General features: G+C 34.4%; 1 protein-coding gene across 2 annotated transcripts; it reads right to left on the minus strand.

Moving 5' to 3' along the window:
* Nucleotides 1-1,350: 1,350 nt before the first annotated feature.
* On the minus strand, nucleotides 1,351-5,838 carry LOC18053096 (geranylgeranyl transferase type-2 subunit beta 1). 2 transcript variants are annotated; one of them, XM_006447385.2, is made up of 11 exons: nucleotides 5,538-5,838; nucleotides 4,797-4,853; nucleotides 4,237-4,290; nucleotides 3,983-4,133; nucleotides 3,652-3,768; nucleotides 3,272-3,338; nucleotides 3,044-3,192; nucleotides 2,635-2,768; nucleotides 2,455-2,553; nucleotides 2,248-2,323; nucleotides 1,351-1,765 (listed from the first exon to the last, which is right to left on the minus strand). In XM_006447385.2, exons 3-11 carry the CDS (start codon nucleotides 4,288-4,290, stop codon nucleotides 1,668-1,670), a joined length of 945 nt encoding a protein of 314 aa, XP_006447448.1. In that variant the 5' UTR covers nucleotides 4,797-4,853; nucleotides 5,538-5,838; the 3' UTR covers nucleotides 1,351-1,667. The 2 variants fall into 2 exon arrangements, 1 of the variants encoding a protein (XP_006447448.1); XR_002907051.1 differs by lacking the exon at nucleotides 1,351-1,765 and having other exon boundaries at nucleotides 2,455-2,566.
* Nucleotides 5,839-26,940: the final 21,102 nt, after the last annotated feature.

Here is a 26,940-nt window from a genome sequence, read left to right on the forward strand (position 1 = left end):
ACTCGATATAGAAAAGTTTTACATTAGTTAAACAATCATAGCCGGCTTTGCACCTTCTCTACATACACATAACTTATTCACTTAAGGCCATAGAAGAACACAACATCACTTAGAAATAGAAAAATGACATTAGCACACATTATTACCTTCATTACATTACATTTCAGCCATCTGGTTTCAGATTTGTTTACTATTCTCTTAACCTCAGCAACCTCTCTAAGAATTTCTTCAAGCATCTCTTGCATTTGCTGTTGATCATCCACACTGCCTCTACGGACTGTATCTACTCTAGGACCTTCAAGTAATGCAATATTATTGAGATCATTTGGTGATGGGTACCACCACCTGAAATAGCCACACTCATTGAAAGGGCAGCAATAAAACAACTTGTTAGCATTATCTTTAGACTCTGATATGCGCACAGCAGCACGAACTTTGCATCCACACTTCTTGTTTGTGAACTTAATCACATTTCCATTTAGCTCGGATCTCCACCTTGTTATGCTTCTATTGTTCCTACTACTAGTTGTTGCATTTGAACTTCAAAATCCATTTATAGTATAAGGGAAGAAGAATAACATGTTGAGAAGCAGAAATTGTTTTTGTGTGCTGTGCGTGAGGTTTTAAATTACTTTACAAGCTTCTAAATAGCAGGAGACTTGCAATATGACCGTTGGTTTGTAACGGTCATAATACAACACCCTCTTTATTTTTTTTCCAAGTTTTTAATTTTATCTTTCTTATAAGAAGTTGAAGAAAATATCAATAATTTAATGAGGGTAAAATAGTCATAATTCTTACTTATGATATTGTAAATATTAGGAATTAATAGGAATAAAATTGTCAAAAAAAAGATTTGTGATTTTTACGCCAACAATCTCAGCATTTTTTTCAGCTGTGTCAGTTTACAAACTGCCACTGGGGACAATGTTGTCTTTGCACAATCAACTAACGGTCAATGTAAAAATTAACTGACGGTAGAAATTTTTTTACAACTAAATGAATTCTCGCAATCTACTTGTAACAAATTCAAATCTCAGGGAAGTTTTTAAAAATTACCCCATGCAAAATGTGTTTCAAAAAACACAAGTTGCTGCTATGGTGAAGACTAACGACGGTGATATTTGGCGAAGGAAAATGAATTAAAAAAATTTAGCACGTTATGCCTTCCAACTTCCCATGTTGTAGGAATTTGAGGGTCACCCTTGTCTCTCACAAGAACCCTCCACCATTCACTTCAGGTACTTTTGTCTTGGCTGTTGCTTCTGCCATTTTCTTGGGCTTGGATCGACGCCACATGCGCTTTTCAAGATCTAGTTGACTTCATAATTTATCATCTCTGCTTCTGCATACTCGATTAAACTTTCTTATTAATTAGCTTAAAAAGTACAATTTACGGAATGTCACCGACAACATTATCTAGGAATAGCCGTTGAAACGACTACAAAAATACACAAGCTGCCAGTACATAATGGTAGCACGACTGAATTACTAACACGGCGCAAGGATGCAATACTGATGACATAAATTAAGGAAACGAAATATATGGAATAGAAATTTTGTTGCGGAGAGTCAACTGAAAAAATGGAGAAAGATCCAGGGTATCCAAGTATGCAATGGGGTAATGAGTATGCATTGATTTGCTGCGGCTGGCAGCTTCCAAAACTTCATTTTTTGCTAAAGAAAATTCTATTTACAACATCAACTGGCAAAGCATAGGCTGGATCAATTGGTTTCAGTCCTGGATATTCAAGAAGTGAGAGTCCTGCATCAACAGCAGACATTGAATCACTTAAGTATCAGTATAACATCTATAAAAGAATTGTATCGCTTGCCAGGCAAACAGTCAAACAACAAGAGAACATTCTATCCACCTCAGAAAATAAATGAAGTAAAAAAGGAAAAAAGAAAAAATTGGTCTTCCTAACCATTTCTTCAAGATTTACAATTCCAAAACATCTATAGAAGAATCTTCCTATAATTACCGATATGGGATAGACAGCGTATGATTGACGATGGTAATGTTATCCAGGTTTAACTAGGAAAGGCTAGCCAATGTGGAACAGGCTGAGAGCATATTCCACATATGAAATTGGTCAGGCTACATTAAAAAAGGGCAAGAGTACTAGGATTCACACAAGTGGTAGGATCATCAAAACTCTTTACAAATTAAATAAAGAATGACTTAATTGGATGAAAGTAGAAAAGTTAGTAAGGTCAATAAGCAAAATCAAAGCTAATAGATACCCGCTACTCCAAAATATGTATGGAAGACATCAACGGCATCATCAGGTCTATCTGAAATTCCTCCATTTTCCATGTCCTGCAAATATGAAAAATTAAATGTAATAAAGTCTTGGCAGCAACTCTGGAATTCAAGACTCCATAAGGTAACAAATTAACAAATTCTGGCTCGCCAGAGGTTTGGAAAAAGCCATTTCCACTCAAACTAACCTGACAGTCCAAGATGAACTTAACAAGCTTGTCCTTATTGATCCAGTGGACTCTGTCAATCATGATCAAGCTTGAAAGAACCCACCAGGAGTAGCAAACCTGAGTAATTAAACTACATCACTGTGAAGAGGACCTACAAGAATGTTCCATCATGAGGTTGGGCTGAGAGAAAATACCCACATCAGGAAGTTTCTCAGGGCGGCCATTAAGACCTCCAGATTTGACTTGTCGCTCACATAACCACCAGCCAAGAAGGTCCTTGTCAACATGATGCAGAGCCCCGGCAATAGCAAGTGCACCAACACAACAGAAGACTGCAATCACGACAGAAAAATTTAACACATTTTGAGTCCATTTTTAACATACATCTGGTGCTTAATGCGTGTATTACTGGATTGGGGAATAAAGAAACAAGTCAATTCTTTAGACGAAATTAAAGAAATGCCACCCGCCTTCGAACATATAATTGCCATCTAGACTGTAAAACTAGTTGAAATATATATTTCCAGAAATCTAATCTCCCACAATGTTCCATTTTGATGTCAATGGGTTAGAAGCTGCCGCATAAAATAGTAACTGCATTACATACTTTGCCCTGAATGAGATTCTCCACCAGGAGTGCATCCAAATCCACCATCCAGATTTTTGCAACTCACTATGTACTCCACGGCCTTATCCACATTGATTTTATCCAGCCGCTGTAGTATTGAGAGACAACATATAGCGATATAAGAAAACCTACAAAATCAATTAGTAGAAAGAGATTATTTCAAGCCAAGCACAAGCTGTAGATATCTGCGAATCCAGGAAAATTTACCGTGTATCCACTTCCCCCCATATGTCTCCAGAAAAGGAGCCATCTCCATTTTGCAGCCCCGCAACATCTAACTCAAAGGTTAAGTTCCACAAGAATGCTTAAAGTGGCAATGTTTTATACCAAAAAAAAAACCTCACATCTAATGCAGCTTATGTGCTAGCCTGTTTACTATTGGTATTGGAGTTACCAAAACATACAAATTATAAAATTACAGAAATCAGACTCTTTAGTCGAGTGAAATTTTCTATATGTGAAAACAAAATCATTATAGTCATAAAAAAAGTTGTTACTTCTGTGAATCTTATAAGAAACAAAGCATTCTCTTTATATTGAATGGTTGAAGAATCCCTACCAATAATTTGACAAAGTAATAAGGATACAATTTGACACCTTATCGGCATCAAGAATATCTAACTTATCAAAAAGGGCCAAAACTTGCACGGCGCTGAGGGTATACAACACATGTGGATCATGTCCAATATTACCAGCAAAACCACCTGCAAAGAAAAATTTCTTTCATCCATCACATTATATTTTGATATTTTAACTAAAAGTACTACTAAGTGATTTACTTTGTCTAAATGCACGGTCATTTTGTTCTTAAAAGTCAGATTCAAAAACAAGAGAACTTGCCAAGGAAATAACAAATTGGATAATTATTGATGCATAAAGACACAATAGTAAGTATAGGAAAAAAGCTTCTGTACAAACCAGATTCATCCTGACACTTCAAGATCCATGAAATAACATCTTCTTCATCTACAGCATCAAGCTTTCCTAAAATATCGAGGGTCGTCAGCCCCCAATATGCCCCATTCAATCTCAAATGTTCCATCACCACAGATTCAAAACTATCCTTTTTCTGAGAAAACATCAATGAAAATTGCAAAAAACCAATTTCAATAAGAGTTCTATTAACCACCGTAAAAGTACAAGATATATAGGAAGTGTGAAATTAAACCTACCTTCTCAACTGAAATAATGTATTTCACATGTTTATCTGCAGCCAGCTCTCCCATCTGTCATCCAACATTAAACACAATCATTTTGAACATTAGGTAATTTCGTGTAACTTTTGATCAAAACAATGATTTTCGTCAGCCGGCATCTTTTCACATTACATTATCTACATGAATGCTCCCCTCAGATATTATTAGAAAACAATCAAGACTTATAAATTGATTTCTTCTTAAATTATTCCTAATTGATAAAGCAAATAACATGAATACATAAAAATCATTCCACAGGTAAATTATTTGCAATTCGCTCTTTTCCACGTCAAATCAGTCAGCTTACAAAGAACCAAGAATGATCCAAAACTCAGAAAGATACTTGATTTATTTGCAAATTGCTGCAATGATTTCCATTATTACTTTCTCCCATGAATTGTGCTCTTAACATTTAGAAGATCATATTTACATCTTTCTTACAACTGCAATATTTCAACAAGTTTAAATTAAAAGAAAAAAAAACTTTAACAAATTTGTAAAAAGCCAAAACACCAAAACCAATCAACATTGCTAACCTCCAAATGCAGCAGCAGTGATGTCAGCGGCAGCGGCTTCACAACAGCAAATGAGAACTGCAAAACATGACGACATAAACTAATTTTTGTTTTGCTTCTAATGGTGACTGGTGAGCGGGTTTGTGGAAGGAGACTAGTTTATTTTACTTTCAGATTTAAGTAGGCCTGGTTCGGTTCTGAAACGAAACCGATTGATTCCAAATAATATGAACCAAAGCCGAACCAAATTGAATTCAGAATTCAGCAAGCAGAGTGAAGCAGAGTCAAGAAGCATATAATCTACTGCCCCATTAAGTACAAATATAAACAAAGATTACATAAAAGTAAACAAACTATGAACAAAAACAAGAGCTTCAGCATAGTATATAGTATATGATGAGTACAATTTTTCCTCATCAAGGGACAAAAAACAACAGTGAAAGGGAAAGAGACAATCACGTGAAAATTTCTAACAACAAACGTTCAAAGAAATGAAACCGCGAAAGTTTCTTCTTTTCCCACACCCCAGTCTTAATCAAGTTAAAATACCTTAATCACCGCAACAACAACAACACACAAAAAAAAAAAGATTTTTCTTTCGCATGATATTTCCGTAGACCCTAATTCCCAGAATAAATAAATAAATAGAAAAAAACGTTAACTACAAACTACTACTGAACACAAAATTGACACAAACGAAATCCCTAAAGACGAAAATTTCAGTAACCAAAAATTATGCAAATGACCAAAAAAAAAAAAAACCTTTCTTTAGCCACTTCAGCCAAAATTTGAGGGAAGGCCTCAGCTTTACTGACGTTGGAATGCGCCTGAGGAGGAGACGCAGCCAGCGACGGTTGGGGCTAGCGGAAGTCGAGTTCTTGAGGAAACTGGGGGAGGTGGGGCTGACGGCAGTCAGGCTGAGAGAATGAGACGTTGAGAGACCGTGAGAGTAAGATGGTGACCGGAGAAGGAGAGAGTGCGAGTGAGCGTGAGAGACGGGGGCTGGCAGGCTGCTGCTGCTTGAGAGAGGGCTATTCTAGAATTAGAAATTAGGAATTAGGGATTTGGTTTTAGGCTTTTAGTGATTTTTCTTTTTTTCTTTTTAATTAAAATTACATGAACCGTGGGTTTATCATTCGATTCGGTTTAAAGCCAAAATATAAAACAAACCCCTCGGTTCATAAAATTTAAACCGTGTTATAAATTAGAAACTTCGGTAATATTGTTATAGATTATGAACCTTGTTAATATGAATATAGGTGAATGATTGTTGGCTTAGAAGTGATGCAATAAAAGAAGAAGTTGACAGAATTAGCATGTAAATACAAAGAAAAACATGAGAGAGAAGATAATAAAGAATGAGTAATCGTCGAAGCATATATGACTTTCAGCTCTTATTTATTTACATACTGTAAATATAATAGGAGATGTGTCATTTGCTATTACATGAAGTGGTAGAAGACATTATTATTACACACACACTTGAAATGGTGGAAATCCACATGTATTCCACAACACTCCTCCTTAAATTCACTATTTATTTAATTAGATATGCTTAATACTATCTCGTTAAAAACCTTTGCTCGTACAAAATCAAATGGAAAAACTTCGTCAAAAGGTAAAAAGAGTACAGTGCACATATGCTCAGATTATGCTCCTCCATATTAATGCTCCTTCTAATGAGTACTCTTCTGATGAATACTTCGTCTGATGGTAAGATATATTAATCTGATAGTTTGTTGAAACAATGCATGCCAATGCTATATACAATTTAATAAAATGTAGATGTAGATAAAACTTTTGTAAATATGTCTGTTAAATTATCCGTGGAGCGTATCTGTTTGATATTGATCTTCTTGTTCTGTTGGAGTTCATGAGTATAGAAGAACTTTAGTGAAATATGTTTTGTTATGTCCCCTTTAATGTATCCTCCTCTAAGTTGAGCTATACATGCAGCATTATTTTCATATATCATTGTTGGAATATATGAACTTGAAGATATTCTACACGTATTTTTAAATATGATGGATTACAGATCATAACCACATGCATTCTCAACTGACTTCATATGGTGCAAGAATTTTAGAATGGTTGGAGGATGTTGAAACAAGAGTCTATTTTGTATACTTCCAAGAAATTGTTGTACCATTAAAAGTGAAAACATATCCCATTTGTGAATGAGCTTTATGGGGATCTAAATAACCTACATCAGCATAACCAATAAGATTTGGATTTTTTGTTAGTTCATTATAATAAAATAAACCCAAATTAATTGTTTCTCGAAGATAACGAAAAACGTGTTTGACACCGTTCCAATGTCTTCTAGTTGATTCAGATTTAATTAGAGCTAACAGATTAACAGAAAATGCTATGTTTGGCCTTGTACATTGTGATAAATACATTAGACCACTAATTGTATTTAGATATGGTACTTTAGGACTAAATATCTGTTCATTATCTTCTTTAGGACGGAATTAATCATTTTTAGGATCAAGATACCGAGCTACCATTGGGGTACTCAATGGGTAAGCTTTATCCATGTTGAAACATTTTAAAAATTTTTCAGTATAAGTTGATTGATGAATAAAGATATTATTAGGTATGTGCTCGGTCTACAGCACGAGATAATACTTAGTTTTCCTCAAATCTTTCATTTCAAATTCATTGTTCAAACATTTAGCAATCTTTTTAAGCTTTTCAAGGGTTCCTATTAAATTTAAATCATCAACATAAACTGCGACAATAGCAATTTCAGATTTTGATTACTTGATAAAAATACATGGACAAATAGGATCATTAATATATCCATTTTTTTTTATCAAATATTCACAAAGGCGATTATGCCACATGCGCCCAAATTGTTTTAATCCATATAATTTTTTTTGTAGTTTTATTGAATACAAGCTAAAATGTGATGATTGACAAGATTATGGCATTTTAAATCCTTTAGGGATTTTGATATATATATATATATATATCCCAAAGGAATCTACTTTAGAACTCATCACTACTTTCTCCTTTTTGTGGTTCTTATACCAACCACAAGGTAGATAATAATGATTTTTATTATGTCCTCAACCTTGATAATAGCCACGGCCATGGCCACAACTATGTTTATGGCCACGATTATGCCCACGGCCACGCCTATTTTTATAATTGCCTTCACGATAATGTAAGACATCATTTGCTTCAAAAATTGGTTTTGTACCAGTAGGATGGACTTGATGATTTTTCATTAATAATTCATTATTCTTCTCTGCCATAAGAAGACATGCAATCAAGTTAGAATATTTTGTATACTGACGAGCTCTATATTGTTGTTGTAGACCCATGTTGGAAGCATGAAATGTTGTAATGTTTTTTTCCAATATATTCTCATCGGTAATATTTTCTCCACACAGTTTTAACTATGAAGTAATTTTTTACAGTGCAAAATTATATTCATGTACTGACTTAAAGTCTTGTAGCTTGAGGGCTTCCATTCACTACGAGCATTGGGAAGAATAACTGACCTTAAACGACCATATCTTTCGTACAAACTGTTCCACAAGACATATGGATCATTTGTAGCGAGATATTCCATTTTAATTGATTGGTGGAGATGGTGTCGTATAAAAATCATGGCCTTGGCTCGATCCTAAGTGGATGAGTCATTATTATTTTTATCGTGTTACTAAGGCCCATAGCATCAAGATGAATTTCAGCATTTAGGATCTAGGATAAATAATTCTCCTCAAATATATCTAAGGCCTTAAACTCCAATTTTGTCAAGTGAGACATTATCACAAATAAATAAACAAAAATTAGTATAATAAATATTGAAAAGAGCGTAAATATTAAGCTTTACTTGTACGAATAATTTTAAATAAATATGTAGAAAATAATAGAGTAAATGGATAGAATACTTCATGTACCAGAGCGAAATTCATGCTGATAACATGTTATAAATTAGGAACTTCGTTAATATTGTTATAGATTATGAACCTCATTAATATGAATATAGGCAGATGATTGTTAGCTTAGTAGTGATGCAATAAAAGAAGACGTTGATAGAATTAGCATGTGAATACAAAGAAAAACATGAGAGAGAGAGAGAGAGAACATAATAAGGAAGGAGTAATCATCGAAGAATACATTACTTTCATCTCTTTTTCATTTATATAGTGTAAATATAATGGGGCATGTGTCATTTGCCATTACATGAAGTGGTGGAAGACATCATTATTACACACACACTTGAAATGGTGGAAATTCACATGTATTCCAAACAAACCATTCAATATTTCCATGTTGAGACCGCACTGAACCAAACCTAGAATTTTGGTTTGCTCGGTTCTATATAGAAAAAACCAAATCCAATCATATATTAAAAGAAAATAGCGGAGAGTACGTTGAAAACTTTTTTCCAACGTTTGATTTGTCATAGAATTAAATAAAGAAAGGAAATGCTTTACTTTTTATTTGGACAATTTCATTCTTCAGTGTTAAACTTTCAATATTTATCATAAATATAATTCAAAAAATTGAGCAAAATATTTATTTAATATACTATATAAATAACTAATAAAAAATTATTTTAAAACAGTATACTTATATATATTATTAAATTCTATTTAAAAAGTTTATTAACATAATTTTATTTTATAATTAATTTAATTTAAATTGTTTAATATATTAAAATTTCTAAAATTTTAATTGAAAAACCAAAAAGGAAGCAAGTCGCCGTCACTCGTCGCAATCGATCACCACTGTACCATCTCATTTCAACTCAAGAATGATATCAAAATTATCAAAAATTCACGATCTTTAAATTGAAGCAACTTATGAAATACGTGAAGTCTATCTGCATCTGTAAAAGTTAGAAAGTTTTCAAACTTTTTTAACTAGATTTGAAAAAAATTAAATTCATTTTTTGACCTTTATGACAATATAATAACGTTGCTTATTGGCCAACGAGTCAATGATAACAACGGTAACATTCCATATGCTAGTGTCGATAGCAGCGACGACTTTCCAATGACTATTAAATTACATTTTTATTTTTGTGAATTAATTAAATAAATAAAGTAATTTTATTTAATTGTTTAAATCCTTACATTAACTTTTATTAATATAAAATTAATTATCTACAATTATAAATTGATAAAATAAAATTATAAATAATAATTATATGATAACATTAAACAAGATATATAATAAAAGATTAAAGGAGTAGTTTTAGATGTTTTGGCTTCCAATAAAAGAGGAATTCGAATTCATCACTTTCTGGTGTGAAATCTAAATTCTATATTATAATGTATATTAAATTCTAATATAAATTATGGTCAACCAAACAACAGAAAAAAGAAAAGGAATTTAAATCACTTTTCTCTCTCCATTCCTCTTCTTCTAACCAAACACCACTTTAAAGTTTAATAATTTACTGAATATATTCAAGCTTTTATTTTGGGTTTCTCTTTTTTTTAAAATTTTTTTTTAAATCTCTTTGATTTATTGTTTCGGTTTAAAGATGGCAAGAAGACTCGATTTTGTGTTTGCACGATTGACCCAACCCTAATTTTTAGAGTTTTGATTTGAATTTAAGAGGTTGATAGTTAAGTTAGGGCTTGAAGAATCAAGCCTGATTACTTTTAGATCAGGGTCCGAGCCTTACTAAAGAGCCTTGACATGACTCTTGACTTTAAATTAATTTTTTAAAAATTAAAAAAATTATAACACTTGAAAATTAAAACACATAGACCATACACATGGCCACAACCACTTTACTAACATTTATCTCTATTTCATATTCATTTAATATTTTATTTTTGATCTATTTACTTGTTAATTATTTACATTGTTACATATTGTATTGTTGTTAAATCTAAATATAAATAACTTATTAAATTCTTTACAACCAAATTCAAAATAAAAATGGAACAATAATAATACAATTTTATCAATAAAGAATTAAGAATTAGGATCCTATTAAAAAAAAGGTATCTAAAAATTAAAAAAAAAAAGTAAAAAAAAAATTATGACCAGGCTCGGATAAAGACCTAACCCTTAGTTTAAAGGGTTGAAGTTTTTAAGGGAAAGGACCCTTCATTTTAATTGTAACACTGGATAAGTCTGAGCCCAACCCAACCCATTGCCAAGCTTAGGTCAATTCAATTTTGGTTTAAATCAAATCAAATAACTGAGTACTTGTGAGATATTTAATGGAACGGTAGCATTAAGTGTGTTTTACCAAAATTTTGGTAGAATTTGAGTGTCATTCATTTATTGGTTTAAAAATATCATTCCAAATTTACCTCGAACAAAGTGAATTAAAGGTTGTTTCAATACTATTACATTTTATTATTGATGAATATTGAATCCATCTTTGCAATGGATGCAGAATTCCTGATTCGATTTTATGTTTTGCAAGAAAATGATTGTTTTAAATCCTTTTATGCACAAATTCACAATATGTTAAATGTTATAGACATTTTTCAATATAAAGTAGTTATTCACTTAAACTATAAGAGTCGAAATTGAAAAAAGCTATATTGTCATTAATGTATTTACCTTATTTTGGAATTGGAATGGATTGTTACGAGTTATTATAATATCTTTAGTTAATTATTTTCATTATTATTGTTATTACTTTTATAATAATTGTCATTATTATTATTCAAAAAACTCAACAACAATAACAACAATAATAATAAACCAGCAGCAATAATAATAATAATAATTATTATTATTATTATTATTATTATTATAATTATAATTATAATTATAATGATGATGATGATGATGATGGTGATGATCATGATGATGATGATCATATTAATAATAATAATCATCATCATCAGTGGCAGTGAGCGATGACAGCAACGTGGTGCACTGCTAGTTTGACACAATCGATGCTACTAGTTTAATGAGTGGCAACGTGATGTCGAGGAGTGCTCTTGCGCAATAGGATCAAATTATGCTGATGTTGGTTTAATTTTGATGAATTTAGAATTTGGGATTTGGGTTTTATTTCCATTTAGTTTTTTAATTTTATTTTTTGATTATTTAAATCAAGGACAAAATAGGAATTAAGAAATTTAGTTGGAGCAAAAAATTCTCACCTACTTGGAAATTAGTTGTCATTCTCTAATCCCAAAAGTATGTAGGAAGCACATACTTGATTTCCATTCCATCTTCTAATTTAGTGAGAAAATATCCTTAATTATTTCAATTCCAAATTTTGATTCTTAAATCCTACTAATCTCACAAATAAATGCACTGTTAAAGTAATCAATCAGTCCACAAAAATAGATTGAAAGTAGTACTAATTAATACATAAGAGTGAGATGACCAACTAACTTTTATTGACAAGCTAACAAAATTATGGTGGATTTAAGAGTTTATTTTTCTATGATTTCTTTGTTGACTGAATAATTAAAACATAGATCATAGCCCAATTGTAGGTTTCAAATCCAAGAATAAGGATGACAAACAAATCCGAACTCGGCTTGGACCCAGATAAACCTAAATGATCCGGTCCGGGTTTAACCCATACCGAATACATAAAATATCCAAAATCCGAATGCATTTTTTCTAACCTGAATGTATCCTAGTTTGGTTCTGGGTTTACTAAACCCGGATTCAGATTACATCATTTTTAATTATTTAAATAAAATTTTTAATTGTTAATTATAAATATAAAGCAAAAAGTAAGTGAAAAAAAAGCAACCCTAAAAATCTAAGCCTTATAAGCTCACACCAGCTGCATTCTCTCATCTTCCTCATCCCCCATCATCAAGGCAGCCACCTCCTCTAACCACACCAGTTCTGTAACCTCTTGATATGTCAAGCTTCTCTGCTTTATCGTCTCTCTTCTTTAAGACAGTAGCTTAATCTGATATGGGTCATGAACATTGTGTGGACTTTGTACACAATGAGTTAATTATTAAAACTGATAAAGTTAAGATTGATAAGGAAACCTTAGATATGCAAGCCGCTTTTGGCATGTCTAACATTTTTTGGCTTGCTGAAGTTGAGCAAGAGTATGGTTGCTCTAGGTTTTTGTTCGATAGTGGCAGGAGGTATAGCCATAATAACTCTCATTTCATAGAGTTATCAAGGTACTGTGATAATTGAGGCTTTGTGGGTCATCTAAGAATGGAAAGTTCTTCTTGTGTTTGTTATGAATGCTTTTGTGATTTGTTTTCTTTACTATTTTAAAAAGGTTGCTTAGTTACTTGAACTTTGTGTGTGATAGTTGATTTAATGGACTGGTCTTTCCATTTTATTTGTTTCACCGAGATGCAGCTTGTTGAAGCTATTAATTTTGGGAGAAAAAAAATCCGAGTCCGCAATCTAGGAACCCAGACTTTTTCATGTTGAACCCGAAGTAGAAAAATACGAGTTTGTTCCTAGGTCCGGCATAATAAATTATCATCCGGGAAGGCCAAATGTAGAACCGAAGCCAAATTTTGCTATCCCTGATGTTGTAAAATTTTATTGAATTCGCAAGTGCACGAATCTATTGTAAAATAGATCAATGGTGACGAGTGTCGATCCCACAAGGAAGTGACTTTTAATTGTGTGTAGAATTAATTTTTCTAAGTGAGTGGTTTGATTTGTGGTGAAAGTGACTTAGACTACTCTAGAATTTAAATTGGACTAGCAGAATTAAATTAAAGAGGAAACTATTATAATTAAAGCGCTTGGGTATATGGATCCGCATCAATATGCACAATGGGCTAAATATTCCTTATTAGTGCCAATTAAATCATGCGGGGGGAATCCATACCTCATGAACCGCACTCTAATCAATATAGTACTGAGGGCTTATCGTGCCAAATAATAATAACCTTGTACTAGGGAGCCGGTGAAATCAAGGCGGTATCTAGACAAGATTATTATTATTTGTCGACAAAAAGTCAAAACATCCACAATAATTAGAGGGGAAGAGAAAGTAAATTTACCAAATAAAGCCCATGGCACATGTTGAGACTTCACCTTCAACCCAAGCTTGAAAGGAAATTAGCTACTCATAATTGAACTAGGGGTAAAATGAGAATTTATTAAATACGTAGAAAATACAAGATGGAAAAGGAATTACAGAAAATAGAACTCAAAAAATAAATTCAGAGATGCCAAATTAGGGGGGAGAGGCCCCATTTTTATAAATACATTGAGTAAATCATAGCCATCGGATTAAAAACAGTTTGGATGCTCAGGATTGTGCCACGTTATCAGTTAACAGTACGTGGTTTGACCACGTAGTTTGAACAGTAACACAGTTTGACCACGCAATTTGAACAGTCAACCGGCTTGAATAGTGATGCGGTTTCGTTGAAAATAATCTTGTGTATATGCATGTATCGTACGCGCAATTTTTGATCCACTAACATGCTGCCACGTCACCAATCAACAGTACATAAGAATTTTAATCCAGTAGGATTGCGACACCTCAGTAGTCAATGCCACATCATTGGTCAATACCACGTCATCGATCCGTCTATGTGAACAGTGTCGTGAATAGTAACATAGACAATACCGTACATGTGAATAGTACCGTACATGTGAACAGTGACATTTTTCCTTTTATGCTCCTCCGAAGGTTTGTGACTGTCTTGAGTTCAAAAGTGATGTCCGTTTTGTTGTCTGAACTCTCGTTCATTGTAAAATGACCATGGTGCCCCTAAAACATAAAATACTTAATTAAAATAAAACACACATAATTAAATTACAAAAGACTAAAATACATAAAAGTAGAAGTGTTAGTAAGATTTGAAATGTAAAATGATGATTTTCTCCTTTATAAATATATATTTTCTAATACTCAACACACCCCCCAACCAACTTATTGCTAATCTCTAGCAAATAAAGCAAAAACAAAATTCAAACCCAAAATGATTTTTTTTTTTAAACAATCGTGTTTATTCAATCAGACTAATGATAATAATCAAATAAAAGTATAAGCATTATCTCCAGTCTAAAGAAACATCACACCCACATCAACCATCCACATGAATCAGCTCAGTAGACTTTGTCACAGCTACTTTCAAGAATGACATGTTAAACCCCAAAATTTCACTGGAAATAAGTGACACTCTCATGAAGAAATTAAACCCAATAAAAATAGTCACTCCAATGAATGGTAATTAAGAGAAAATAATAAAGAAGTGATATCTAAAAATAATAAAGAAGTGATATATAAAAATAATAAAGAAGTGATATCACACGCTCTCACCAAGATAAAAGAAATATACACTCAGCTTAGAAATAATACGATCTCAAGTCAAATAAAAATGTTAGTCAGCCCAATTTATTTATTTATTTATTTTTATGCACCGCTATATCTTTTTAGCTCATATAATTAGCTTCTACTTCATACTATAGTTCCCTAAAATCAAGAAGAACTTTTATTAGGAAGTAACGTAGGCTAGGGACATGGCTAACAAAGGAATGGAAATAAGGAAAACAAAGTGTATGTTTGAGAAAAATGTAGAGATTTTTTTTTTGGAAGTTGCAAGGTGGATTTTACCTATTTTTGTTATTTTTTCTTTTTTTTCAAACAACATTTTTTTTTTTTTTTGCTCTTGTTTGGCACAACTTCACTGAACAAAATAATTATTTACATTTTTCTCAAATATAAATAGTTGATGGAACTTGTAAGATATCGAGTAATACTCCAAATCGGAGTGGGTTAAGATGATAAGTTTGACAAAGAAAATATATTTTTTTTAAAGGCTCAAAAGGGTTAACTATGAATATTTCATAAAAGAGATGGTTAGAAAGGCTCAAACGGATCAAAGATGACATTTCCATCGTCTTTTAGGGCTCTAAATAATCTTTTATATCTACTAGTTAGATAGACTTCCAGATGTAGCAACACATTATTTTTTCTTCTTTTTTCTTTTTTTTTTACAATTTATTTTAGAGAGTTGACTCAAAAGAAATTTAGAGATCATGTATAAAATAATAAACTACTAAGTTGTATGAAGAATGAGAAAAAAAAGGTTACTCTCCAAGAAAAACGACAGGCTTAAAAACTCACTTGGAATCTATCATGACATGTGCATTCCTTCAAGTAACTCATATTTGTCTCCGACATTAACATGTAGAGTAGCAAACATGGCGTAACATCACTTAAGACCAAAGATAATACAAATACTGAAATTTAAAAATCATCATGTCATCTAATGTTAAAACAAATCACACAATTTTTCTTTCAAACAACATTCTACTCCCCAACCTATTCTAAACATGAAAAGAAAATATGCATGCAAAAATGTGAGAATGATGTAGAAAAACTTATTAGAAAAGTTACACTTAAAATGAAAGAAAAAGAAAATGAGTTTTTTTTTTAACTAAGAAGATGCGTTTCTAGAGGCACTATACTTCATATTCAATAATCTTCGACTCAAAAAATTTGAAAGTGTATATTTATAGAGGAGAAATTAGAAAGAAGAAGTTAGAAAAAAAAATAATTGTCAAAGCTTAATAAAGAAAAAAAAATGTCTGGAATTTTTTTTTTAATTTTTTTTCAAACGAAAAAGATGTGTTTCTAGAGTAACTACACTCCATATTCAGCTATCTTCAACACAAAAAGTTAGCCACGATTAGTCTCTACAACAAAAAATTAGTAAAAACTTTACCAAGATGCCACAATTGTCGACTATTCCCTCCCCCCAACCAGAACGAAACATTATCCTCAATATTTTAAAGGAAAAAAGTAGAGTTTAGAAGACATCACCTGGGTGGTGCAACACAGAAGAAAATATTTACAAGCCGAGAGTTAAATCTAATTTGTACTTTTTACTGTGGCTACTATTACCATCATTATTTGGACGTTCCAACGCAAATGTTCAGGGGTTTGGCTTCGGTTTATAAGTTTGTAACAGGTCAAGTAGCTCATTAGCAGTGTGAGCACAAATAAAAAGTTTTTTCGTTGTGGAATGAATGAAATAGTTTTTTATTGCATGGTTAAGAAATGCGATAAAGCCATCATAAAAGTTATTAACATTTAACAAGCCGATGGGTTTCTGGTGAATGTGCAGATGGGCCCAAGATGCTAATGTGATAAGTGCCTCTACAGTTGCAAGATCTCCTAGTAGGAAAATAAAAGTATCAGCATGATTAAGCATTTCAATTATTCTTTCTTGTATACCCGAGACGACTATCTCTTCTCTAGTCGATGAGTCAGACAAACTGCTCAAATATTTTAGGGCTCTTGGGATGATACCTAACACTAGACTTCCTCTAACAAAAGCAACTTCTGAGACCAATTTTGATAGCCTCGGTTACTTCCTCCATACACCAAGTGTAATTTTCTCTCTACTATACTTCGACTAAGATCTCTAGCTGCCTCAACGAGCTCTTTATGTTTGCCATAGTTAAATCCAGAAAGCACACAAATGTTCTTGAATTGTCCATTAGGAGTAGCTGCCATTGGGATACTTCTAAAAAATAATTTATGAGTGCTTGATGTTGGGTGTTAGAAAATGCATATTTATAAAGGAGAAAACCGTCATTTTACATTTCAAGTCTTACTAACAACCCTTACTTTTATGTATTTAACCTTCTTGTGATTTAATTACATGTGTTTTATTTTAATTAAGTATTTTATGTATTTTAGGGGCATTATAGTTATTTCACAATAAAAGAGAGATTAGTCGGCAAAACAGACATCATTTTTGAACTTAGGACGGTCGAAAACCTTAGGAGGAGCATAAAAGGAAAAATGATACTATTCACATGTACGGTACTATTCACGTGTACGGTACTGTCTACGTTACTATTCACGACGCTGTTCACATAGACGGATCGATGACGTGGCATTGACCGATGATGTGGCATTGACTGATGAGGTGTCACGATCCTGTTGGGCTAAAATTCTTATATACTGTTGATGGTGACGTGGCAGCATATCAGTGGACGAAAAATCTCGCGTACGGTACATGCATCATACAGGTTTATTTTCAATCAAACCGCATTACTGTTCATCCGGGTCAAACCATGTTACTGTTCATCCACGTGGTCAAACCGCGTACTGTTGACTGATGACGTGGTGCAATCTTGAGCGTTCAAACTGTTTTTAATCCGATGGCCATGATTTACTCGATGTATTTATAAAAAAGGGGCCTCTCCCCCCTAATTTGATATCTCTGAATCCATTTTTGGACTTCATTTTCTGTAATTCCTTCTCCATCTTGTATTTTCTATGTATTTTAATAAATTCCCATTTTGCCCCTAGTTCAATTATGAGTGGCTAATTTTCTTTCAAGTTTGGGTTGAAGGTGAAGTCTCAACATGTGTCATGGGCTTTATTTGATAAATTTATTTTTTCTTCCCCTCTAGTTTTTGTGGATGTTTTGACTTCTCGTCGACAAATAATACTAATCTTGTTTAGTACTGCCTTGGTTTCACCGGCCCTCTAGTACAAGGTTATTATTATTTGGCACGATAAGCCCTCAACACCATATTGATTAGAGCATGGTTCATGAGGTGTGGATTCTCCCCTCATGATTTAATTGGCATTAATAAGGAATATTTAGCCCATGATGCATGTTGATACGGATCCAGATACCCAAGTACGTCATTTCAATAGATTTCTCTTCAATTTATTTTCGCCATTGCAAGTCCAATTTTAGAATTTATTATCGCCATTTCAATTCCCATTTTAGAATAATTTAAATCACTTCCACCACAATTCCAATCACCCATTTACAAAATTAATTCTACATATAATTAAAATCCACCTCCTCGTGGGATCGACACTCGTCACCATTAGTCTATTCTACAATAGATTCGTACGCTTGCGAGTACATAAAAATTTGCACAACACTTGACAAAAAATCATATTTAAGAATCTTGGTAATAGTGGGTCACAGTTGTGTATAAGGTAGCATGTCAGTGTCAATTAACGCGTAAAGTACATGGCTCGATAGTAAAAAAGCGAACAGTAAAAAGGAAAAAAATGATAAAATAAATTTATTAAAGACAATAATGCAAATGATAAAACAACAATGAAGTAAAAGGATATTTACAGGTAGTTGCAACTGTGGCTCGCATCTTCCTCTGGTTTTACATCTAGAAACGGCTTGAACGCCCTCTATGGGTCGAGGATAGAATTCCCATCTAGTTTTCTTATAAACTGGCAAACAGGGTCATTTATAGTCAGATTCCCGAGACTATATCGTGCATGCTCTTTCTGGAATAATGACCATAATTGGAGAATCGCTCCTCGTACATATCCACTGGGATGCGTTTCAAGAGACAAAATGATATCATCCATTGACTCCTTATTCAAGCCATCCCTAATGAATTGAATCTTATCTTTCTTGTTATCAGACACCATTCCTAAAGAACATGGTTTTTTATCGCAACTCATTCTGGCACACTTATGACAAGCAACAAAAATTCTTTGAGCTCTTCGTTTTCTTGCATAATTTTCTTTACCACAACCAGGCATGTATGCAATAAATTTTGGAGGTAACTCACTTGCCAATCGTACTTTAACCTCGATTAACCAACGGATGTCAGCAGGTATGTTATTCCTCATGAGCAATCGCATGCATTCAGACCGAGCTTTATAGATTGTAAAGAGGGCATTCTGAGGAAGTGGAGGGAATCGATTGTGAAGCTTTACTAGAATCTCATTTTTGTCCATACCTTCGCCTCAGAATATCAATTATTATGGAAAACCGAAGTAACCAACTTGATTGTCACGGAGTACCGTTATCCACCACTTCACCAGGGTAACAAACTAAAGCAGACAAACAAAGAAACAAACTAAAACACACAAAGAAAATTACAATCGTTCTCTTATTGAATTTACCTCAAGCTCCAACTGGATATTGTAGACACCTCTCTCAATGTCTCTAAGTTGGCTTTCTAAGTCTTCAACATGGGATACTAACTCTGGTGGTTATAGAGCCCAAATATGATGTGTTTTACAAAATTAAATCTGCTTTTTGAGATGAGATTTTACACATTGAAGTGGTCTAAGAATGTCTAGGAGGAACTGTTTAGCTATGACACTCATGATTAACAATGATAAGAGAAAATTTAATGGTTAAACAAACACACTTATGCAAAAATAATAATTTCATTTAGCAAAAGAACAGTAAAAAGAAAGAAAAAAAATCAAATCATTGAACTGCCAATTACCTTAACATATTTAATTGACTTTGCTTGTTGGTCCTTTAATCGACCGAGCAGGAACGAGCACTTTTTTGCCTTAGCGAAATTTATATAACTTGCCTGCTGGTCCTTTAGGCGACCGAGCAAGAATAGGCACTTGCTTGCCTTAACCAAATTTGTAGATTTGCCTGCTGGTCCTTTAGGCGATCGAGCAGGATTAAGCACTTGCTTGCCTTAACGACTTTTGTAAAATAGCCTGTTGGTCCTTTAGACGACCGAGCAGGAATAGGCACTTGCTTGCCTTAGTAAAATTTGTAGATTTGCCTGCTGGTCCTTTTGGCGACCGAGCAGAATTAGGCACTTGTTTGCCTTAACAAATTTTATGAAATAGCTTGCTGGTCCTTTAGGCGACCGAGCAGGAATAGGCACTTGCTTGTCTTAACTAAATTTGTAAATTTGCCTGCTGGTCCTTTAGGCGACCGAGCAGGATTAGGCACTTGCTTGCCTTAACGACTTTTGTGAAATAGTTTGCTGGTCCTTTAGGCGACCAAGCAGGAATAGGCACTTGCTTGCCTTAGTAAAATTTATAGATTTGCCTGCTGGTCCTTTAGGCGACCGAGCAGGATTAGGCACTTGTTTGCCTTAATAAAATTTGCCTAGTGAGGGAATTTATGCTAAATTCATCTTTATTGAACTTTATATGGATTACAAAAAGGCGAAATATATACATGTGCCACAATTCATCATGCTTTTAACAGAAATAACTTATCAAAATAAAAAGTTGGTAAAGCACTTTGCTTACTGGAAGTATTTCTTCAAGTGCTCAGCGTTCTACGACCTCTTCACATCTCATCCATTTGGGTAAGTCAGCTTATAAGCTCCTGGGCCAGTTGTTCGTACTACTCTGTATGGGCCCTCCCATTTCAGGCCAAGAACGCCATGATTAGGATATCTTGTGTTTTGGTTCACTTTTCTAAGTACCCAATCTCCTGCTCGGAACTGTGTCATGCGTACATTTTTATTGTAGTAACGCATGATCCTTTGCTGGCATTTGGCCACTCTCTGCGAGCCCCCTTCTCTTTTTTCTTCCAGTAGGTCCAGGCTCATGCAGATCTGCTCATCATTTTGCTCATCGTTGAAATACTCTATCTGATGTGTTCCCACTCCGATTTCTGCTGGGATTACCACCTCATGGCCGAAAGCTAAGGCAAACGGGGTTTCTCCTGTGGTAGTTTTGTGGGTTGTCCAGTAGGACTATAACACCCCTGATAGCTCGTCGACCCAAGCTCCCTTCTTCTCTCCCAACCTGGTTTTTAGGAGTTTCTTTATTACCTTGTTGGCTGTTTCCACTTGCCCGTTTGCCTGGGGGTGTGCGGGGGTACAAAACTTTAGATCCACACCCAAGTTTTGGTAAAATTCTCTGAAGTTGTGGTTGTCAAACTGCCTCCCATTGTCTGTTATGACGGTATAGGGGATCCAGTATCTGCAGATGATATTATTCCAGATGAAATCTGTAGTCTTTCTTTCTGTGATTTGACTGAGGGCTCTCACTTTTACCCATTTAGTAAAGTAATCTATAGCCACAATCGCATGTGTTGCGGCTCCTCGGCCTTTGGGTAATGGGCCGATCAGGTCAATTCCTCATTGGGCAAAAGGCCATAGGGATGACATTACGGTCAACTTTTCTGGTGCATGGTCGGCCAAAAGTACCCCTGCCGAAGTGCCTTGAAGGCTAAAGTCCTTGCCTCCGAGTGGTTGCCACATATTCCTTCATGAATCTCTCTCAACACATAATCTGCTTCCTCGTCATCCAAACATCTAAAAAGGGGCAAGGTGAATTCTCGGCGGTACAGTACCCCATCGAGCAGCGTATACCTTGTTGCCCGACATTTCAACTTCCTTACTTGCTTCCTGTCTTCTGGTAAGATGCCATCACAGATATATGAAAGAATCGGGTCCATCCAGGATTTTTCGGTACTCACCCGTATTACTTATATCTCATCTACTATGCTTGGAGAAGTCCTCACTTCCAATGGAACCGACTTGGGTAACTTTAAATCCACAATTGCGGCCATTTTGGCCAACATATTTGCTCGGTAGTTCTTATTCTGGGATATCTGCTTTATTTCTACTTCTTAGAAAAGCTCAACCATCTGCTTCGCCTTTTTCAAATAAAGCCCCATCTTCTTTTCCCTCACTTGGAATTGATCGCTGAGCTGATTACAGACTAACTGAAAATCTGCTCGGATTTTTACCCTTTCTGCTCGTAATGCGTGTGCAAGCCCGAGCCCAGTGATGAAGGCTTCATATTCGGCTTGGTTATTAGTGAGCTGGAATTCGAATTTCACTGCATAGGGTACTTCTGCCCCTTTTGGGCTTCTTATTACAACTCCTGCTCCGAATCCATGTTCACTACGTGACCCATCAACCATTACCAGCCATACCCCCTTTGGTTTCTCATGTTCACCTAGTTGCTCCTCTTGAACTTTTTCCCCTGATTCAATACGGTCAACCATAAAATCGGCCAGGGCTTGGGCTTTGATTGCTCCTCGTGGTCTGTAAGATAGGTCGAACTCGCTTAGCTCTACAAACCATTTTACTAGCCGACCAGATGCATATGGTTTTTGGAGCATTTGCCGAAGAGGTTGGTCAGTCATTACTACTATCGGGTGGGCCTGAAAATACAGTCTGAGCTTACGTGCTGCCGTTATTAAAGCTAGCGCCCATTTATCTATCAGTGGGTATCTAGTTTTTGCGTCCACCAGGGCCTTGCTAGTGTAATACACAGGGTGTTGCTTTCCTTCCTCTTCTCTAATCAGTACCGAGCTGGTAGCCCATTTATAGATAGCCAAATACAAATACAGTTGATCACCTTCTCTCGGAGTCGATAGTAACGGGGCATGGGCAAGATATTCCTTCAGCTGCCCAAATGCCTCCTCACATTCTGATGTCCACTCCATTTTCCTCCCTTTCTTTATGGTTTAGGAGAAAGGGTGACATTTATCTGTGGCTCGCGAGATGAAATGGTTCAATGCTGCCAGCTTTCTTGTAAGGCTCTGCACTTCTTTAACTGTCCGGGGGGACTTCATTTCTGTTATTGCCTGTATTTTTTCCGTGTTAGTCTCGATCCCTCGGTGGCTTACTAGGAACCCCAAAAATTTACCCGAGCTAACTCCAAATGCACATTTCTCCTACACTATCGCTTTTTACCAAAACTGTTGGGAGATTATTAAAGACAACTTGACAAAAGTGCTAGAGAGATTCTATAATAATAAACAAAATCACCAATGCCACATTTATTTGCCTTATTCCTAAGAATGACTCGATCAATATTGGGAGCTTTAGGCCTTTAAGCATTGTTTCCAATCTTTATAAGATTATTGCCAAAATTCTATCTTTTTAGTTGAGAGAAGTATTAATAGAAACTATCTCTACTGCTCAATATGCTTTTATTAAATAGAAACTCTCTACTACTTAATCTGCTTTTATTACAGATATAAAAATCTTTGATGCAGTGTGGTGGCAAATGAAGTAGTGGAGAAGTGCAGAATGAAGAAAAATAAATGGTTATAAAACTTAATTTTGAGAAAGCGCATGATCTTATAGATTGGAACTTTCTGGATTTTGTACTCCGGATTTGGATTCAGATGGAGAAGGTGGATTATGAGCTATTTACATTCTATAAATTTTTCTATTTTAATCAACGGGAGATCAAAAGGTCGGTTGATGATGCTTCAAGAGGTCTTCGGCGGGGGATCTCCTCTCTTTTTTTTTTCATTTCGTTCTGGAATATGGATTAAGTAGATTAATGAACAAAGTTATTGAAGTTAATTTGGTTTTGGGCATTCATTTGGGGAAGGAAAAGACTTTTGTTTATCATCTTCAATTTGGAGATGATACTTTATTTTTCTCTTATAGGAAAGAACAAAAGAAATTGATAACTTGCTAAAAATTATTGAAAATTTTAGCCGTATTTCCGGCCTCAATGTTAATAACTAATGTGTCTAAAGTCTTACTGTGGGAATCAATTCTTTGTGGGAGAAGATGAATGTCTTGACCAATCATTTTAGCTTGTTAGTTGGTACTAGGCCTCGCGAATATCTAGGTCCATATCTGGGTGGCAATCCTGGATATTCAGTTTTTTGGGACTCGGTGGTTGAAAAAGTTGAAAAAAGACTTGCTGGTTGGAAAAGAGCTTTTCTTTCTAAAGGCGAAAAGCTCACTTTGAGTTTGTCTAATCGGCTATTTCAATCTATTTTCTCTGTTTATTCAAAATTCCTTGTGTGGAAGATTGATGGTAATGGTTATCACTTTGCTAAGAGGGACATTGTTGCTTTGGTGAAAAAGAAAAGGAGGAAGGGGTAGAGGAATTGGTAACAAAAATCGGGCTCTTTTATTGAAATGGTTATAGAGATTTTCTTTTAAGAAAGATTATTTGAGGCATTAATTGATAAGAAGCAAATCTTGCCTTCATTCTAATTGTTAGGATGCAAAAATGGTTAGTTGTGTGAGCTTTAGAAGTCCTTGGAAAGTTATTTCTAAGGACTATGAATCTTACTTTAGTCATACTAAGTTAATTATGGGAAATGGCAAAATTATTAGATTTTGAGATGATAAATGGATGGGGAGATGCTCTTTTGTGTGAGTATGCACCTTGTCTTTACAGACTTTGCTCTTATAAAAATGGTGCAATCCATTCTTTTGTGCAATTTTCTTCTTTTTCAAACTGGAATTTGAACTTCAATTTCTAAAGAAACTTGAAAGAGAGAGAGAAATTCAAGAGCTTGCTATTGTTATGAATTTGATTAATAGTGTTATAATTGATAAAGGTAAAAGAGTGTGGAAGTCGAGGTCTTCTAGAGTTTTTACTTGTGAATCCTATGTTAGATGGCCGATGGAAGAGTTCAAAGCATTCAGACTATTATGGAAAACGAGTTATTTTTGGATATCTCTCCTAAAGTTTGGGATAGTTATAGTTAGATGGCGAAATTGATTGTATCCTCACTTATTTCCCCTACTATTAGTATGAATACTCATTGGCTGTTAATAGACAAACAAAATGACCAAAATACTCTTTTTAGATTATTAAGTTAAAGAGAAGTGTATCTTGACACTCAAAATTTGGAAATGAGTAACTTACAAGCGTGGTAAAAGTCATAAATACCCCTATTATATAACAAATGTACACTGACCAATAATATCAATTATTTTTTCGTGAAAAAAATAATCAAAGTTATCAATACTACCATTGAACTCCCCTTATTTATATTGCTATAACAAAACTAGTTGCCCCCATCACGATTGCGCATCTCTTTTTAAGCAAAAGATAGCAACACCATTACAACAAGTGATCAATTTTTTTTTTTTCAATACTCCTTTAAATACAGTCAAATTCCACCATTGCCATGCACTAACAACCTAAAAACTAAAACACATCAACAAGAACATGGATTCTCAAAGCTCAAACACATCATGCAGTCAAACATGCAACAAGAATATGAGTCAGCTTGGAGAAATTAGGTTAATGGGAGGCTAATGGGAGGCTAAATAGGTTCTTAAATCGTATATGCAAATGCCATATGAGAACTCAATTGAAGATATCAGCTTTATTATACATGCTTGAACAAACTCAAATGCGGTTATTCGAGTGGTAGGTTCCTAAAAGAGACGATTTCAATAGTGTGGCTATTTTTGAAGGAAATGTGGGTAGTATGGTGGATTCTCATGTCAGCAGTATGATAGATAATAATGTGAAGGAAGTGAAGAGTATTGTGAAGAAACTACAGAAATCTGAATGCTTTGAAGGTGAAATAAAGACATTAATGTGATTTAATGTAGTTTTGCTAGCTATGAATGTTATGATGCTTAAGATGCATATGTAACTCTCGTACCAGACTATAAAAAAAAAGAGGTATAGTGTAACTGGTGCATTATAGACGAAGCCATACTTTAGATAGTATGTATTTATAGAATATGAATAATTAAAAATCTTAGAAATTGAAAAAAAATTAGTGACATTGCAAATTACAATAATGCATATTCTTTCTTGGGGTCAATATAATATGCATTGTTTCCAGCCACATAATTTACAATATCAAAAGTCAAACCTACTTAACTTCATGATATCATAAATTTTGGTGTATGTGTGCATACACACATATATTTTTCCAAAAGCAAAGAAAGAAAGAAAAGGTTAAATATTACCAATATATATATATATACACACACAGAGCCCCCCCCCCCCCCCCCCCAATAGCTTTAAACGGCCTTAATGGCGTCTTCGGCTGTTAGAGATGGCAACCAGCCATCACCAGTCTCCACCCTCTCCACTGAAGAATGAATTAACTTGAGTTTGAACCCTCCTAAGAAATCATTTAGACGACCCCCAAAATTCAACAATGACCCATCCCCTGATGTCCAGCTGCCACCACCGCGAATCAAACCGCTCCAGCGGCAAACTGTCCACAATCCATCCACACAACTACCGCACATCTCTCCAAACCACTCTCATGCAGACCCTCTATCTCAAATCCAACCCCATGCAAACCAACCACCAACATCTACTGCCTCTATCCTCTCGAAACTTCAGTAACCTTCAACCACACTTATGTTGTGTTTACTTGCTGGAGTAGGAGTGAGGAGTGTGGATTCCTCCCACTCCAGCGTTTACTTACTTAAAATGGGGAGGGATTGGGAGTCCCACTTCGTGGGCCCCACCCATTTTTGGAGTGGGGAGTGGGAGTGGGACTCCCATTGGGGGAGGTGGGAGTGGGAATCCACTCCCACCTCTCCCATTTCTACCCTTTTTTTATTTTATGTTTTATAATTAATAAAATAAAATAAATAATATTATATTTATTTAAATAATAATATTATATTTATTTAAATAATAATATTATATTTACTTTACCTATACACATATGTAATTTCACATTGGTTAAGCTTTAGATCCTTCTACTTTTTTTTTTCCCTATTTTGCTTACATTTATACGCTTGGCCCTCATTCATTTTTTTCTTTTTCCCTTACTCTGCTTTATTGGTCTTCTCTCACTTT

Source organism: Citrus clementina, unplaced genomic scaffold, assembly GCF_000493195.1.
Source record: "Citrus clementina cultivar Clemenules unplaced genomic scaffold, Citrus_clementina_v1.0 scaffold_2, whole genome shotgun sequence".
Lineage (NCBI taxonomy): Eukaryota > Viridiplantae > Streptophyta > Magnoliopsida > Sapindales > Rutaceae > Citrus > Citrus x clementina.